Source organism: Rutilus rutilus (genome assembly GCF_951802725.1).
Source record: "Rutilus rutilus genome assembly, chromosome: 20".
In the NCBI taxonomy this organism is placed as follows: Eukaryota; Metazoa; Chordata; class Actinopteri; order Cypriniformes; family Leuciscidae; genus Rutilus; species Rutilus rutilus.
Genome location: NC_140225.1, coordinates 24,823,670 through 24,843,492, shown reverse-complemented (window position 1 = coordinate 24,843,492; position 19,823 = coordinate 24,823,670). Strand labels below are relative to the sequence as shown.

The 19,823-nt window shown below is 39.3% G+C and overlaps 1 protein-coding gene across 1 annotated transcript; it reads right to left on the bottom strand.

Annotated features, from left to right (window-relative positions):
• Positions 1-11: 11 nt before the first annotated feature.
• On the bottom strand, positions 12-9,463 carry prop1 (PROP paired-like homeobox 1; the record flags this gene model as incomplete). Its single annotated transcript, XM_084391644.1, has 3 exons — positions 12-776; positions 8,068-8,294; positions 9,394-9,463. 3 exons carry the CDS (start codon positions 9,461-9,463, stop codon positions 396-398), a joined length of 678 nt encoding a protein of 225 aa, XP_084247770.1. The 3' UTR covers positions 12-395.
• Positions 9,464-19,823: the final 10,360 nt, after the last annotated feature.

Here is a 19,823-nt window from a genome sequence, read left to right as displayed (position 1 = left end):
TTCTTATACAAAAGGAAAGATAAAAGAGTGGTAACCCTTCATTTTGATGGTCCCTTTTGAACATTCTGTTGACTATAAGTAACTTTGTAACTACAAGTCAGCTAACTCTCATTAGAATATTAGTAGTCTGTCTGCTTTATATCTGCTAACTCTTTATTGTGATGCTCCTCCGACAGACATTCTCCTGACTCTAAGTAACTTTGCAACTACATGTCAACCTATTCTAACCCTAACCCTAACCCTACCAGTCAACTAATACTCTACTAACACTATTGAGAGATAGTAGATATGTAGGTGCAGCGTTACTTATAATCAACAGAATATGTTGAAGGAACCATCAAAATAAATGAAACCAAAAGAGTTTACGACTACTCAATAACCCAGCAGCACTTCCTCTAGTTCCAGTGACTAGTGGTTTCCAGTGCCGACACAGAGGCCAGTGAGAGCACTGAAGTAGCGGATGGTCCGATGTTGCGCAGCTGATTGTACCAGTCGTCTGGCTGTCTGCTGGCTTGTGATGGAGCCGTTTCGGAAGGGCAGGAGAAATGACTGCTGGAGGACGGATGGGGTGGGAAGCCTCCAGGGGGCAGCACTGAAGGGAATCGGGGGATGTGTGGCAGGGAATGGGGGCACTGGTACTGCCGCCCCATGGCAGAGGAAGACACACACATACTGCTAAAGAGAGAACCTCGCCCTGGCATTATGCCCACCGGCAGCACTTTCTGGGTGATACGATCCTGCTTCCGCTGCTTGGCACGACGGTTCTGGAACCATACCTGCAGCAGGGAGCGAAAAGCATGCAGGTTTAGCTCAGAGTCAGCAAGAGTAATCAGACCAGGGAGTCGAGGTTTGGCTGGGTAACATTGCAAATTAGCTGAAGATGCTCTAACTGCACCATGTTGCCATTCGAAAGATAATTTTCTTTAGCAACATTTAAATCACTAACATGTCATTATATTAAAATTATGGAAGCTTGTTTCAGCCACAGAATAAAACATTTTAAAAGATCATTTTTATCTCACAGTTGGGGGTTTCCATCTCGCAATTCTGGCTTGCGAGATATAAAGTCAGAATTGCGTGATACAAAGTTGCAATTGCGTGCTATAAAGTCAGAATTGTGAGATATAAACTCACAATTCTGACTTTTTTGCTCGCAATGACGAGTTTATATCTTGCAATTTTTACTTTATAACGCGCATTTGCGACTTTATATCACGCAAATCTGAGATAAAAAGTCGCAATTACTTTTTTATTTTTTATTCTGTGTCGGACACAAGCTTCCATATATAATAGATATGGCCAAGAACTGCATCAATACAATAATCCAGACATATGTTCTAACCAGGTGTGATGCAATAAGTTTACAACGATAAGTGATTTGTCTGTCCACAGTGTATGCAACATGGCACAATTAACAGGGGCCGGATTTATATTTATAAGAATAAAAATCTCTGTAACGGCTATTTTCTTCTAATTTTCGAACATAAATCGACATGAAATGGAAAGTTGCAATCGTCTGTTCTTCCCTATTGTGCCGTATATTAGAATGGCTTCTCAAACAAGAAAAAATGTGAGGTTGTACCTGATTTTGTCCATTTGGGAATGGGGATTGGATTGTTGGATAGTGGTTTGCTATTGCTATGATCTCATGTGAGTGACAGGTTGTCTAGCCCTCGCACCAGTAAACATGTTATTAGACAAAGAAGAGTAGAGAGATGTCGTTGCAAATGGAAGGGGAAGTTATTGTGTTTAAAGATTTTGATCCAAAAAAATAACGAATACTCAATTTAACACATTTAACCTCAAACGACATAGAACAATGAGCAAACAGAACAATTTTATAATTAACAGGAACTGAAACAGATGTAGGGTAAATAATCTAACGATCAGGAACACAGGCAAATAGAAACAGAGCAAACAAAACCAAAAAAGAATGAAACCGTTATACAATTACATAATATTACAAGGGCAATTGAATAAAGTAAAAAAAAAAAAAAACATGGTCACGGCTAAATCAGTTATAACAAATACTGCAATATTTCATAAAAAATAATTGTCTATATTTAATTTCAAGGTGACTTCAAGAATAAAGTTAAGAATATTGTGTATTCCAAAATGATCACTTAAGAATGTTAATTTGTCTTAAGATTGTTCTAAAGACAAAACTTTAGAATAATTTGAATTCCTGAAAAGAATGTTCTTTAAAAAAATATCATTGTAAATAACCTCGTAAAGTTTGGATAACCTCCAAAAAATAATATGTTTAATGCATTTTTTTAGATTGTTTAAATAATGAAACATTACAACACAATATATAAAGGATTATTAGGAACACCTGTTCAATTTCTCATTAATGCAATTATCTAATCAACCAATCACATGGCGGTTGCTTCAATGCATTTAGGGGTGTGGTCCTGGTCAAGACAATCTCCTGAACTCCAAACTGAATGTCAGAATGGGAAAGAAAGGTGATTTAAGCAATTTTGAGCGTGGCATGGTTGTTGGTGCCAGACGGGCCGGTCTGAGTATTTCACAATCTGCTCAGTTACTGGGATTTTCACGCACAACCATTTCTAGGGTTTACAAAGAATGGTGTGAAAAGGGAAAAACATCCAGTATGCGGCAGTCCTGTGGGCGAAAATGCCTTGTTGATGCTAGAGGTCAGAGGAGAATGGGCCGACTGATTCAAGCTGATAGAAGAGCAACTTTGACTGAAATAACCACTCGTTACAACCGAGGTATGCAGCAAAGCATTTGTGAAGCCACAACACGCACAACCTTGAGGCGGATGGGCTACAACAGCAGAAGACCCCACCGGGTACCACTCATCTCCACTACAAATAGGAAAAAGAGGCTACAATTTGCACGAGCTCACCAAAATTGGACAGTTGAAGACTGGAAAAATGTTGCCTGGTCTGATGAGTCTCGATTTCTGTTGAGACATTCAGATGGTAGAGTCAGAATTTGGCATAAACAGAATGAGAACATGGATCCATCATGCCTTGTTACCACTGTGCAGGCTGGTGGTGGTGGTGTAATGGTGTGGGGGATGTTTTATTGGCACACTTTAGGCCCCTTAGTGCCAATTGGGCATCGTTTAAATGCCACGGCCTACCTGAGCATTGTTTCTGACCATGTCCATCCCTTTATGACCACCATGTACCCATCCTCTGATGGCTACTTCCAGCAGGATAATGCACCATGTCACAAAGCTCGAATCATTTCAAATTGGTTTCTTGAACATGACAATGAGTTCACTGTACTAAAATGGCCCCCACAGTCACCAGATCTCAACCCAATAGAGCATCTTTGGGATGTGGTGGAACGGGAGCTTCGTGCCCTGGATGTGCATCCCACAAATCTCCATCAACTGCAAGATGCTATCCTAACAATATGGGCCACCATTTCTAAAGAATGCTTTCAGCACCTTGTTGAATCAATGCCACGTAGAATTAAGGCAGTTCTGAAGGCGAAAGGGGGTCAAACACAGTATTAGTATGGTGTTCCTAATAATCCTTTAGGTGAGTGTATATTGCAAGGGATTTGCACAAGTACTCTGAAATTACACCAATGATTGATAATGTAAACAATGCTCCGTTATTATTATGAGTGAAGTGACTTGTTGCTTAATTTGGAATTTATTAACAACTCTACAAAATTAAATTTAAATACAACTTAAATAGGGTTTGTGTTTTTTACATTATAATTATGACATAATTTTCAGCTGATTTCAGCACAAATTAACTATTTAAAACACTGTGTATTAAAAATGTGATATTGAGTAAAACCAACTCCAAAGTCATTTTCTTCTTTAGAGAGAAATGAGATGTTCTTAAGAAAATATTTTTGGAGTTGGAACTTTCTTGCAAACATTTTTGAATTGATCTTAAGAAATATCTTCTTTCTTAAAGGGATAGTTCACCCAAAAATGAAAATGCTGTCGTCATTTACTCACCGTCCTCTTCAGAACACAAATGAATAAATCTGAGAGCTTTCTGCCCCTTCGTTGACCGCTACGCAACTACCACATTGACGCTTCAAAGAGTTCATAAAGAGATCGTAAAAGTAATCTATATGAATTGAGAGGTTTAGTCCAACATTTTCTCAAGAGCCTTAATCGCTTTATATGATGAACATATTTAATTCACTATTCACATAATCTTTTATTCACATATAAACATTGATCAGCGAGCATAAACAGAAGCTCAACCGAACCTGCTTGACACACGAGAATGAACCTCATTGGTTCTTGTGGAAGCTCAAATGTGCTGCGTAACAAGAGAATGTACTTTCTTGCAAAAGCTCAAACACGCTGCGTAACACGAGAATGAACTTAATTGGTTCTTGTGGAAGCTCAAACGTGCTGCGTAACACGAGAATGAACCTCATTGGTTCTTGCAAAAGCTCAAACGCGCTGCGTAACACGAGAATGAACTTCATTGGTTCTTGCTGAAGCTCAAACGCGCTGCATAACACGAGAATGAACCTCATTGGTTCTTGCAAAAGCTCAAACACGCTGCGTAACACGAGAATGAACTTCATTGGTTCTTGTGGAAGCTCAAACGTGCTGTGTAACACGAGAATGAACTTCATTGGTTCTTGCTGAAGCTCAAACGCGCTGCATAACACGAGAATGAACCTCATTGGTTCTTGCAAAAGCTCAAACATGCTGCGTAACACGAGAATGAACTTCATTGGTTCTTGTGGAAGCTCAAACGTGCTGCGTAACACGAGAGTGAACCTCATTGGTTCTTGCAAAAGCTCAAACGCGCTGCGTAACACGAGACTGAACCTCATTGGTTCTTGTGGAAGCTCAAACAAGCTGCGTAACACGAGAATGAACCTCATTGGTTCTTGCAAAAGCTCAAACGCGCTGCGTAACACGAAAATGAACTTCATTGGTTCTTGTGGAAGCTCAAACAAGCTGCGTAACACGAGAATGAACCTCATTGGTTCTTGCAAAAGCTCAAACGTGCTGCGTAACATGAGAATGAACTTCATTGGTTCTTGTGGAAGCTCAAACGTGCTGCGTAACACGAGAATGAACTTCATTGGTTCTTGTGGAAGCTCAAACGTGCTGCGTAACACGAGAATGAACTTCATTGGTTCTTGCGGAAGCTCAAACGTGCTGCGTAACACGAGAATGAACTTCATTGGTTCTTGCGGAAGCTCAAACGTGCTGCGTAACACGAGAATGAACTTCATTGGTTCTTGCTGAAGCTCAAACGCGCTGCATAACACGAGAATGAACCTCATTGGTTCTTGCGGAAGCTCAAACATGCTGCGTAACGCAAGAATGAACTTCATTGGTTCTTGTGGAAGCTCAAACAAGCTGCGTAACGCGAGAATGAACTTCATTGGTTCTTGCTGAAGCTCAAACGCGCTGCATAACACGAGAATGAACTTCATTGGTTCTTGTGGAAGCTCAAACAAGCTGCGTAACATGAGAATGAATCTCATTGGTTCTTGCAGAAGCTCAAACATGCTGTGCAACACGAGAATGAACCTCATTGGTTCTTGCTGAAGCTCAAGCGTGCTGCGTAACACGAGAATGAACCTCATTGGTTCTTGTGGAAGCTCAAAGAAGCTGCGTAACACGAGAATGAACCTCATTGGTTCTTGCGGAAGCTCAAACAAGCTGCGTAACACGAGAATGATCCTCATTGGTTCTTGCTGAAGCTCAAGCGTGCTGCATAACACGAGAATGAACCTCATTGGTTCTTGCGGAAGCTCAAACGTGCTGTGTAACACAAGAATGAACCTCATTGGTTCTTGCAGAAGCTCAAATGCATTGAGTAACATGAGAATTAACTTCACTGGTTCTTGCGGAAGCTCAAACGCGCTGCGTAACACGAGAATGAACCTCATTGGTTCTTGCAAAAGCTCAAACGTGCTGCGTAACATGAGAATGAACTTCATTGGTTCTTGTGGAAGCTCAAACGTGCTGCGTAACACGAGAATGAACTTCATTGGTTCTTGCAGAAGCTCAAACGTGCTGTGTAACACGAGAATGAACCTCATTGGTTCTTGCTGAAGCTCAAGCGTGCTGCGTAACACGAGAATGAACCTCATTGGTTCTTGTGGAAGCTCAAAGAAGCTGCGTAACACGAGAATGAACCTCATTGGTTCTTGCGGAAGCTCAAACAAGCTGCGTAACACGAGAATGATCCTCATTGGTTCTTGCTGAAGCTCAAGCGTGCTGCATAACACGAGAATGAACCTCATTGGTTCTTGCGGAAGCTCAAACGTGCTGTGTAACACGAGAATGAACCTCATTGGTTCTTGCAGAAGCTCAAACGCATTGAGTAACACGAGAATTAACTTCACTGGTTCTTGCGGAAGCTCAAACGCGCTGCGTAACACGAGAATGAACCTCATTGGTTCTTGTTGAAGCTCAAACGCGCTGCATAACACGAGAATGAACTTCATTGGTTCTTGCGGAAGCTCAAACGTGCTGCGTAACACGAGAATGAACTTCATTGGTTCTTGCTGAAGCTCAAACGCGCTGCATAACACGAGAATGAACCTCATTGGTTCTTGCGGAAGCTCAAACAAGCTGCGTAACACGAGAATGATCCTCATTGGTTCTTGCTGAAGCTCAAGCGTGCTGCATAACACGAGAATGAACCTCATTGGTTCTTGCGGAAGCTCAAACGTGCTGTGTAACACGAGAATGAACCTCATTGGTTCTTGCAGAAGCTCAAACGCATTGAGTAACACGAGAATTAACTTCTGGTTCTTGCGGAAGCTCAAACGCGCTGCGTAACACGAGAATGAACCTCATTGGTTCTTGCAAAAGCTCAAACGTGCTGCGTAACATGAGAATGAACTTCATTGGTTCTTGTGGAAGCTCAAACGTGCTGCGTAACACGAGAATGAACTTCATTGGTTCTTGCAAAAGCTCAAACGTGCTGCGTAACATGAGAATGAACTTCATTGGTTCTTGTGGAAGCTCAAACGTGCTGCGTAACACGAGAATGAACCTCATTGGTTCTTGCAAAAGCTCAAACGTGCTGCGTAACATGAGAATGAACTTCATTGGTTCTTGTGGAAGCTCAAACGTGCTGTGTAACACGAGAATGAACCTCATTGGTTCTTGCTGAAGCTCAAGCGTGCTGCGTAACACGAGAATGAACCTCATTGGTTCTTGTGGAAGCTCAAAGAAGCTGCGTAACACGAGAATGAACCTCATTGGCTCTTGCGGAAGCTCAAACAAGCTGCGTAACACGAGAATGATCCTCATTGGTTCTTGCTGAAGCTCAAGCGTGCTGCATAACACGAGAATGAACCTCATTGGTTCTTGCGGAAGCTCAAACGTGCTGTGTAACACGAGAATGAACCTCATTGGTTCTTGCAGAAGCTCAAACGCATTGAGTAACACGAGAATTAACTTCACTGGTTCTTGCGGAAGCTCAAACGCGCTGCGTAACACGAGAATGAACCTCATTGGTTCTTGCGGAAGCTCAAACGCGCTGCATAACATGAGAATGAATGACGTCAAGAGAACATACTTGAGCTTCTGTTAACCACAACTGATGTGTGAGTTGATGAATGTTCATATGTGAATAAAAGTCTAAATTCAATCTGTTCATAAAGTGATCCTAAGAGAATATTCGGACTAAACCGCTCAATTCATATGGATTAGTTTTACGATCTCTTTATGAACTTTTTGAAGCATCAAAATGGTAGTTTTATGGACTGTCAATGGAGGGACAGAAAACTCTCAGATTTCATAAAAAAAAATCTTCATTTGTGTTCCGAAGATGAATGAAAGTCTTACAGGTTTGGAACGACATGAGGGTGAGTGAGTAATGACAGAATTTTTATTTCTGGGCGAACTATGTCTTGAAGAAGATTTCCGTGAATCTGGCCCCAGAATTTTAAACAAATGCGACAAGCATTATGAAGCAGTTGAAACAGAAACCAAACTGTCACAGCTAGTTTTCTATCCACATATGTTGCTGTGTCACTGTAAATCACTATTAGTGTGAACATAAAACTAGGAACATTTATTTCAGTTACATGTAACTATATCTGTTCAGTTATCATAGCAAATAGGTCAGTTACCTGTATGCGAGCCTCGTTGAGTTTGGTAGCTCTCGCAAGCTCCTCTCTAAAATAGATATCAGGATAGTGGTTCTGTCTGAAAGCTAACTCCAGCTGTTCCAGCTGCTCACTGCTGAAGGTAGTTCGGTGTCTCCTGCGGGACGGTGAAGGGTACGGTCTTGCTCGTCCTCCGCCACCCCTGGTGCTCTCAGATGTCTCAGAATCTTCTCTTGGGTGATTTTGAACATCTGCATCCAATAAGGTGAAATTCAAGGAGGTGAATTCATTATGAGTAGACTTCTTTGTCACTCCTAAAGATTTCTAAGATTTTAAAGACTTTGTAACTTCCAAAAAGAAAGAGTCTTGACTCAGGTCTCTCTCTCTGGTTACAAGCAATTTCCTATTGACAGTGAGAGTTCATCAACCACTGACACATCTGAGATGTTGGATTTGCAGGTACTCTTCTCTCAAATGATGTTCACTGAAGACGGAGGATTTAAGAGCTTCAATGCTTCTAAACAAACGTCCAGGAACTCAAAAGACAGAAGGCTTTGCCACCTAAACTCAATATCGTGAGAGAGTGGCATGCCAGAACCCTGAGGATTACGCTCAGCTTAAGCAAACAATGGTCGAAAAAGTGACTAATTTGTCAAATTGTGGGACTCTTGGTTTTCAGGGGCTATTCACTTTAGTGTGGAGGGTTGGAATTGGTAGGATGTTTGAGCGTCATACTGTACCAAATGGGTTATGAAAATACAGCTCCAAAAAGTGACTGAAACATGGGATCTCGAGTCTGAGACGACATATGAAAATACTTCTATTTCACATTTTTCTAATTTAATATAATATTTTCAATGCAGCTTATATTTTCAGCATTAACATTTTTGAGAACTTTTGAATTTTTGAATTGAATTACAATTACAATTGTTCAAATGACTTCAACTGTTTTCTTTAATGACAATATGACAAAAATATATTAGGAAATTCATGTTAGGTTTTATTAAATGTACAGCCACCTTGGGAGTGAAAATAAAATAAAATAAAAACCTCAAGACTAAACACAATATAGCAATGCTGGCTTACATATTAATGTAAATTATTGTTTTCATATTATCCTTACAATCAAATAAAAAACAACAACACTTTTTTACTTTTATATGTGCTCTAGCTCTATACTCTAGTTTACTCTTGAAAGTTGCTATGATAAACTGCTTGCAATGTTCTTTATGTGTAAGTTGCTTTAGATAAAAGCATCTGCTAAAAGACTAAATTGTAAATATTTTTCATATCTCGATCATGTATAACGCTAGATTATTTCTGTAGGCCTAGTAAATGTAATATTCTTACCTGCGCTTGAGCTAACCGTGACCTCAGAGTAATTTTCAGAGAACTGTTGCTGAGGTTTGTCTGTGTCCATTTCAAACTCTCTCTGGGCTGCAGTCAGGATTGAGGTTTGACCCCCGTCCTAACCGGGCCATGCTTTTTCACTGCAATCTAATGTGACATCACAGAGCAGTCACACCTCTCACCTAGCCACTTACATGATGAAGCCCACAGTAACCTGTTACTGTCAGTGTCAATTGTAAAATAAAACTAATTAATGTAGTACTGTTGACATAGTAATGACAAGCATGTGTGAGTAAAATTTTTCCTAAATCTGGCTCGTATAGGTGCAGTGACATTTTGGATAATAATATGTCTTGGAATTCTGAGATAAAATTGTAATGGACTATTTTAACCACCAGGGGGAGAGTAAACAAAAGAAAAAGATGCAAGAGAAAAAGAAAAACAAGCTAACCAGTGTTTCATTTATACAATAAATATTCAATAACATTTGGGATCTGGGAGCATGGCATAATTAGATTACTTAATGTACAATTTGTTTTTAACATTATGTTATGCTATCACCTTGTATAGCCAGAATTTTATTTTATTTTAATTCAAAATAAAAATTTTGTCTACCTTGTTTGTAGCTTATTCGAATTAAGCCCATCCCACTTAAACAGGAAGCGTCTTTTCATTTTGTTTTTACATGCCACTTAGGGAGCGGGTTTATCTAAAATAGTTATTAAACCGAATTTGCATATCAGAGTATGAAGATGAAGATGTTGGCATTGCCATGTGACCTACTTTACAACAACAGCCAAACCACTGATATGAATACGACAACTTCTATATTTTGGCATATATCAAAATATCAAGAAAAACGTAGCGAGAAAATGTATTTTACGTGCTTTGACAAATTGGTGGTTGATTTGAACAAAACAAATGATTTGATTTGAACGAATTTTTTTTTTTTTTTTGCTTTTTTTTTTTTAAAGAAGGCTAAGCATGATCAACTCCTAAACCTTAAAGTCAATGGGTTGCAAATTGTCCACCATAGTTATGAATTACCATGAGAGTGTGTGGCAAAATATAATTTTTTTCTTTTTTATCAAACATTTAATCTGTCTATTTGTTGAAGAATTGAATTGGCTCTGCAAGACCAGACTGAAGAGCACTGACAGAAAGGATAAAAGTCACTCAGGCCTTCTAGTCAGAGACATGGCAAGTATGAACGTCATCTTTGCCAAGGTCAGTGACTTAGTGTTCCTGAGGGAGTTTACAGTCAACCAGACCCAGATTGCCAGGATCTGCCAGTTCTTTTCTGCAGTCGAAAAATGGTTTATTCAAGAAGAAAGGAAAGCGAGTTGGGTTCACATGTTATTCACTCACCTCAACAAAAAAAACCTCAGAGTAGCTTTTGCTCTGAGCCGGTAACTGGACCTGGAGAATCACAGGGACTAGCCAAACTCTGCAGACCCCCACAACGCTGTGACCAGCCTGCTCTCGTCCCCAAGGATTTGGAATTTCCAAAAGTCTGAGGAATTCTGACTCAAACTAGACCTAGTACAGAACTGGGAGGAGGTTCTGCCTGTGAGGCCCACAGTTTAACCACAACCATACACTCACATGCACATACTTGCACTCATACACAAATATACATGCGCATGCAAAATTTTATTGATGCTCAGAGAGGACGTTCTCTCCTCCCAAGTTGCTGGGACTGAACTAAGAGTGACCTGCCTGGCCATCCCTCAGCCCTGATGGAAGGAATGTAACCCAACACTCTCTGCCCTGGTCTACTTGGTGGCTTGCATGTCTGTGTGCTGGTGTGTGTGTGTGTGTGTGTGTGTGTGTGTGTGCGTGTATGTGTGTGTGTGTGTGTGTGTGTGTGTGTGTGTGTGTGTGTGTGCGTGTGACGGAGACAGATTCACAATTTTTCCATTTACTAAGGAAACAACTACAATTCAAAGGGGCATAAGTGTTGGTCTAATATGTTGTTTTATTCCACCCACAATCAACGCCTATTGTAGGAGCCATACTTACAATCTTATTTAATTTGTAGAAAATGTGTTCATTTAAATACCATTTTGTTATAATATTGTTAATGTTGTTTATTTTTCTGAGTGTGCCATCCCTGACAGGAGGGGGGCGCTGGTGCAAGAGCATACAGTCTTCTTTTGACTGTGCACATGGAGCCAAGATGGCATGGTGTAACAATCTTGCAAGCTACATATAAGTTGTTTGTTACGTTGCAATTAATTTTTATTTTTATTTAATGAACTTAAGTCATCGTTTGAATCATCAATGGGCCTCTGGATCTATTTATGCTAATTTGCACATGTCAAGATATAATTGCATCAACATCTCCCACAGTGGACAGAGGGACAAAATTGGAAACACCGAGGCTGAATCCGAAATCACCCCCTAAACCCTCATTCACTATTCCCTACGTTAGTACACTAATACAGTTCACTTGAAGAAGTGAATGAAAAGGAGTGAGCGAATTCGGACAGCCCTTGATCGTACATCGGGTATACACTCGTTATTGCAGTGCAATGTGGGATTAAAAAAAAGAAAAAAAAGCACTCAATAACGTCCACTATGATTTCGGACACCACTACAAATGGCTGTCCCCTCATATAAGGCCCTATTTGAGGGTATAGGGGGGATTTCGGATTCAGCCCGATACTAGTTTTTACTACTAAACCTATAATAGGCTACCTAAAGAAAGCTATACCCTTACAAAAACTTACTTCAAGTTTATTTTTAAGTATACTTAGCCTAAGAATACTAATATCAATGAACTAGTTGTATACTTGTAAGTGTACTACATACTTGGGAATAAATGGCCCACTTTTTAGTGTATAAAAGTATATTTTCAAGTATACTTTTAGTGTAACAGTATAAACTTTGAGTACACAACTACAGTAGTCAACAGAAGTGGATCAAAACCTTTCATCAAAGTGATGCATGAATTTTGAACAATACATTTTTAACTTTTTTGATCCACTTCAAATGTTAACTACTGTAGCTTACAACTACAATTTTCATTTGTACTGCAACTATACTACAAGTTCACATATAAGTATCCTGATGGTTTACTAGTTAAATACTTGGGGCACATTTTTTAGTTTATGAAAGTACACTTTGAAGTATACACTTATTCTGCAAGTATACGTGTACGTTTTCTTTAAGTGGATCTAACATCATACTTACAGTTTATTATTTATATATACTATTTTGGCAGTATACTACTATGTTCCTATTCAGGTATTATTTTTATACTTGAAATATACCTTTAACTGTACTTTAAGTAAATTTGAAGTAAATTCCTATGTACGCTACCAGTGAACAACACAAAAATTCACATACTCAGAATTATTTATTTATTTATAAAATCCACATTTTCAATTCAAACAATGTAAGTTTATAAGACAGTATGTAAAACTAGCCTATGTAAAAAAAAAAACCTGAAACGGCTACTCAATCAAAAGAGTAAACACAACTACAAGCCAAGTATACTTAGAAAAGGCCACTGAATTATGTTTTTAAGTATCTCGATCAAAAGATTGTGTACAAGTATATGCCAAATATATTTAGACTGTTTTGTCAGTATAGTCAAGTATACTTGTGTAATTTTTTAAGTATATTTCTGAGAAGTACATAAAAGTATATGTATTTTTAGTTTAAAGTTTAAGTACAGTAATAGCACACTTGAATAAACTTTTTGTAAGGGTATTCATGATGTTTCATATAATTAAAATACTATATACAAAGTATATATAAATTAAAATAGATTTCAAAATAATTAATCATTGCTACAAAAACATCTACTATAATATAATGAAATATGAGCAATATATATATATATATATATATATATTTGTTGCTTGTAAAAATATTCTTTCAGAATACACAGCTACATTTTGAATGTTTGTCAACAGAAAATAGGTGCTTTTTTTGCCCCCAGATGGTGTTGTTATAGCCCTCTACCAAAGGCAAACGGATCCATGCTGCCAGCCAAACTTTACCCCTCGGTTGCCCCTCATGCTATCTGCCATGTTGAGACTACACGACCAGCTGACTTTATCTCGGTAACCCTCCATTATTGGACACTTTCAGTTGGGGAATAAATTATTTAAGGGAGACTAATGTGCCTGTGAGAATATTGTATTTCTACAATGGTATTTGAAAACTAATACTGGCCAGCAAAAAATAAACAAAAAAAAAATTACTTGTTAGTGCAATGGAAACTGAATGTTCTTAACTGATTACAGTTGTTTTTGTGGTTTGTGAAAATGTCATTTTCGTGCAGTCTCACACACATGGTCTTTATTGAAAGACGTCAGTGCTCTAACATCAGACGGATATCTTTGAACCGTACTGGACAGATTAGTGTCTTGCCAATATGTATCTCTTTGGTGACTTTCCCATTTGTTTGTGTATGAGAACACGAACTCATGTGCAAGGTGAAAGAGAAAGTTTTATCAATGGAGACTCGTGCAATAATAAACAGGTTTATATCTATAAATGAGAACTTTATTAGCCTATAAAAGCTGCTCCCAGTGCAGCTAGACAGGCAATTATACAGCTGTCTGGCGTTTCCCCCTCCCACATAGTGTACACTTTTCCAGGAGCAAGAGGGAAAGCAGATGTATAGGCTTCTGAGGTTCATTAGTGATGTGCAAACTCTTGTGTCTGGGGCACGAAAGGCTGTAAGTGAGTGGGATGGTGGAATTTTCCCCCGTCCCAGTGGGCTTGACCTCTCAGTATATTCCTGTGGCTGTAAGGAGAGCGAGAAGAGACACAGGTGCTTCCACGGGATCTCAGATGGGGCTGCGAGAAACAGGAAACCACCGTCGCTCACAGGCATCCAGACAACACCTCGGCAAATCTACCCAGCCAGACAAACTTGCCAGCAATTCACACACGCTAGCACGCACGCACGCACACACAGCTCTGCTCTGGCTCATATTCAGACTCAAACAAAAAAAGAGGGAGAGAAAATAATTATTATTATTATAAATTTTCGATTGATGTTTACTCATATAAGCCACCACCACAACACTACTCTCACTTTTCTTGGTGGTTGCTATGGCCTGAATTAGCCTATCCTAAAACTTGTTCCTGAGAATCTCATTCTATAGGACTCTATGGTCATTTTATTGCATGGCATTCAGAATGTATACATTTGAACACTTAGAAAAGTAATAGCCCAGTTCTTTTTTTAACAAGCAATTTACACTACCTGGTAAAAAAAAAAAAAATTGCTGTTTGGATTCAAATTAGCAAATGCTTAAGAGTATTTGACTGGATCATTATTGCAGTGATTATTATGTTTCTAGCATGTTATATGTTTGGCAACACTTCTAACCCTACTCGGTGGAGTGTGTGGCTTTTCATTTATTAAACAACCATGTAGGAAGACACATCATGGCCATATTCCAGGATGACAATGTCAAGATTCATCAGGCTCAAGTGTGAAAGAATGGTTGGGATGGGGCATGAAGACTCCTCTGAGTCAAGACTTAAGTTCATTGAAAGTATTTGGGATGTGCTGGAGTAGACTTTACAGAGTGCTGGACTCTTGCATGGAATTAAATGTTGTGATGTTATTTCCATCAAGAGGTGCACACATTTTTGGTTAATAATGATCTTGTATTGACAAGAGTCAATCACTTGAAAAAACTCAATTGAACAAGTATTCACCCGACCTTAAAGGGGTGGTTGATTATGATTTAACTTTTTTAACTTTAGTTAGTGTGTAATGTTGCTGTTTGATCATAAACAACATCTGCAAAGTTACAACGCTCAAAGTTCAAAGCAAAGGGAGATTTTTGCTTTTAAAGAAATCGCTTTTTAAGGACTACAACAAACGGCTTGTAGGGACTACACGACATTCCTCCTGGGTTAGTGACATCACTAACCCTAAAATTTACATAAACCCCGCCCCCTGAACACGATTTATAGATGATCAAGACAGAATATGCTAATCAATGACTAGAAGATAACTACACATAAGCTACATAAATGCACCAACTAACCACTCAGAAACGTCCTGTTGCTTCTACATGTTGTCACTTCTTCTTGAGTCTCCCCATCTTTGTCTGACTCCGGTTGCTCACCCTCAAAAATTGACAATTTTAACATGCTATATAAAAATATCTGTGGGGTATTTTTAGCTTAAACCTCACATACACACTCTGGGGACATCAAAGACTTATTTTACAGCTTGTGAAAAGGGCATTATACCACCCCTTTAACATTATTGGGCTCCTGTGGGGAATTTGATCAACACTCCCACTCAAACACCAAGCACCATAAAACGTGCGTACGCACAGATTTGATCTCAGAGTGTGTGTACGTTAAAATCCATGCCAACATTCATATTTATAAAAACAGTATTTGACATGGAAAACCGCCAAATCAGGGTCTAAGCAGACGTACAGAGATCGGGGTACTGCAGACCTGTATTTGGAAATCTAAGCCTTGCTGCTCGTGCTCGCCATTCTCAAGTAAAGCATTTGGATGTTGACTAATCTTTTAAATGCTAATGACATTAATTTTTACAAGCGTTTACAAGAGGGAGATCTGAAACCATTCAGCTGCGCACAAATTCAAGATCATTTGCGATTTATAGATTTCACATCTGGAGAAGAGGCTTCGTTCTCTGAATCACACATACACACATCTGAGAAATGATCGTGACATCAAATGTAGGACCGTTTCTACACAACATTTTATAAATATGGACCCAGGACACTCGAGGTAATTTGATTTGGAACTTCCGTGGCAACCGTTAAAAAAAGTATGCTGTTGTTATCATTTCTTCATCTCTTACATATATTGATAAAATGAATCATCTTGGCTTCAATTTCAAATTTTTCACAAATGTAGTGTTTTGTGCTGGTGCTATTTCTGTCACAGCTTGTTGAGTTTGTACGATTTAATCATGGATCACATGATTCCAGCAAGTTCATCCCCAATTTGGTCACATTTGCTTCCAATGTAAATGTTTAATATTAGTTTTATATTGTAAATTGTAAATTGTAAAGGTAAAGTAATTGTAAAAGCAAATGTGCTGATGCTTCAGAAATGTCACTCACAGGCTTGCCAACTAGTTGACCATTTTTCTGGGCAATAGTCAAATATAACTAGTAGTAGTTGTGCAAGTCCTTGTGCCACATGTCATGGCATTTGTCCTTGCTCTGTGGGTCATCGCAGGTTTGTTTAATCACTCCAGCAGGGACTGCTTGTTTGGACATTTTATTTTTCATGCTATGACTCAGATCATGGCCTGAAGCACGCAAAAACGCGACCACACACAAAAATATACACATGCATAAACATACACGATATCAAACACTGTTGGAAATGGCTTGCAAGAAGTCAAAACATGAAGACAGGCCAAGAAAATCGCACGTTGCATGTTTTACATTTGTTCACACATAGATACACAGATCTCTGAATGTGTGTACAACTGTGTTTATTTCTCAATGAAAACATTCCCAGTAGAGAATGTTCATTTAAAGAACATAAGCCATCATTTCTTCCACCCTCAAAAGCCCTTGGTACATTAGAGTGAAATCAGTCCAGAGGACGAGGGTATGGCGTGACAGTCAGCCATTTTAGACTGCAGTCACAGCACAGCCCTCTCTGTGGTGAGTAAGCATGTGTGATGTTTGTGTATAATAAAGTGACTAAGAATGTGTCATTGTGGGTGCTCATTGGTTGCAGTATTAATTAGAACAATGTCTTCATTTTTGTGCAAACCTCTCATCATCATGCCAATGACCAAAACCACCCTCACAGCTAAAGCAAGAAGCTTTACAATCATACTTAGCCATACACATCAAATGAACTTAATGAAGACACAGTCAAAAAAGAAATGTGTGTATATTATTATTTTCATTATAATTAATTATTGTAATTGTGAGATATAAAACCACAATTGCGAGTCACTTTGTGATATATATAGTGCCCTATCATACACCCGGCGCAATGCAGTGTTTTTTGCTAGTTTCAGCCCAACGCAGTTATCATTTTCACGTCCTGCGTCACGTTGTTTAAATATCAAATGCATTTGCGCCTATTTGTGTGCCCATGGGTGTGCTGGTCTGAAAACGAGGTGTGTTCATTGTTATTTTTATTTTACATTGACCAACAAAAACCTGGTCTAAAGTCAATGGCGCAGTATTTTTTTGTTATTTAAAGGGTGCATTAGTAATATGCGTCTATAGGTGGGTCCACAACGCACGTACACTCTGCTTATTACACACACAGGGACGCACAGCAGCAAACAAACATGCCAAATGTTAAAAATAAAAGGATTACAATGTAAAAGATTAATATTGTGTACATAAAGATATGATGAAATCCGGCTTGTCCTTTTAGATGGTATGCTTGTGCGTTTTAACCTCGCGCACAAGCAGATCCGTTTGCTCTTTGGACAGGTCAGTCTTTCCGCTTGTAAATTCCGCCATGTAAATAGCGAATCCGCCATGGAGCAACTGGCTTTTAAAGGGAATGGGAAATGACACTCTGATTGGTTTATTGCACGTTATGCCCAAAACACACCCATTACTCATTAAGAGAATAGGGACAACCCTTTTAGACCATGTGCCGACCATTTTTCCCGTCGTTAAACTAGCAAAAGTGGATTCGGACACGCCCTAAGTGCACTTGTGCCGTGCGCTTTAGACCATACGATTAGATCGTTAAAATCGGGCCCTTAGTCTCAATTTTAAGAAATAAAGTTGCAGTTGTGAGATATAAAGATGCAATTGCAAGATATAATCACATTGTGAGATATAAAGTCACAAATTTTGAGAAATAGAGTTGCAGTTGTGAGATTTAAACTCCCAATTGCAAGATTCACAATTGCAAAATCACAATCAGGAGATTTTGATATATGAAGTCTAAATTCTAGGAAATAAAGTTGCAAATGTGAGATATAAAATTGCAATCAGCTTTATTTTACTTCTAACTGAGAGAAAGACGCATTTGCGGGATATAGTCACATTGTGATATAGTCACAAATTTTTAGGAAATTGTGAGAGATAGTCACTTGATAAAAAGTATCAGTTCTAAGGAGTGAAGTTGCAATTGTGAGATGTAAAGTCAAAATTAGCAGAAAGCCAGCTTACATTAAGGCAAAACCCAGCTTACATTAAAAACACGTCTACAACTATCTGATGAGTCCAGCTAAACATAGTGCAAAAAGAATATATAACTTATTCATTTAATTTATTAAATCCATAGCTGTAATTATTGAAATAACAGAATAGCTAACAAATTATGTAATTCTGTGTTTGCATTGATGTATTCGATTTTAGTAGCAACAGTTACCAGGAAGCTGTTCGAGGACATGATTGTGGGTGCTTGTGCAGAGAACAACCATGCATGCTATTCTCAATGAACCAGAACTGACTTGGCAGCTTTTCTCTCTCTCTCTAGCTTTCTCACTCCCTCCCTTCATCTCTCCCTCCCTTTCTGCCACATTCTCCCAAATCTCTGCTGAACTTTGCCCTTTTCAGACTCATGCCAAACCACAACGGACCTGGAGGCCATGACGTCATTCTGAAATGAGAACGTGGAACGGCAGAAGCTAACGAAAAAAATAAAAAGAGAACGCAAGACTGTGGAATAATTATATAAAAGAGGGAGTGATTTAGGAAATAGCTCTCGGTTTGGGAAACACATAGAGCGAGAGGGAGCTTTGCCACGATTTAAATTAAAACAGGGTTCGAAAAAAAGCAGGGAGGAAATAATGCGAAATGGAAAGGCGAAAGAGCAGCGGCGGGGTAACCAGTCTTGAATCGTTCTTGTTTTTTGGTTTCTCCTCAGTGTTTGCCCCCCGTCCTTGCGTGCTGCCGTGCTGCCGTGCCCAGCACTCTCTCTTTACACGTTTTTAATGGGTGTCTTCCCAATCAGGCTTTTACTGCAGGAAATTTCAGCACACCACATAGCGTGAGGCGAGAAGAGCTCCATTCTTGGCTGGGCTGAGCACCGTGCCAGGCTGCATCACGCTTGCCAGGGAGGAAGGGAGGTGAGGGGGAGGGGGAGCGGGGAGCGGGGTTGTGGTGTGGGTCCCGTGCCAGCATTACAGCTCTGCAGTTTTTTCATCTCTGACAATAGTGAGTGTGACCAAGCCACTGAGAAAAAGAAAAACGACAGAACAGCAGGAGCGAGCAGACACTTTTCTCAGCTCTCCAATGTAAAGTCGATTTTATTCGCGCCGCTGCTCTTCAGGTTTTGAGGTTTTACAGCGTCTTCAGCTGTGTCAGTGTGAGCAAGGTGGTTTTTTTCTTCCTTTTGCTCGTTTCCGCCCTCTTCCTTCCACTCCCCGTTCTTATTTCTCATAGTTTGTTTTGTCAGATTTCCAGCACTCTATGTGAGGCCTTTCTTTTCACCCTTCTCTATCCCATCATGCAGCCCCCTTTCTTTTCTGT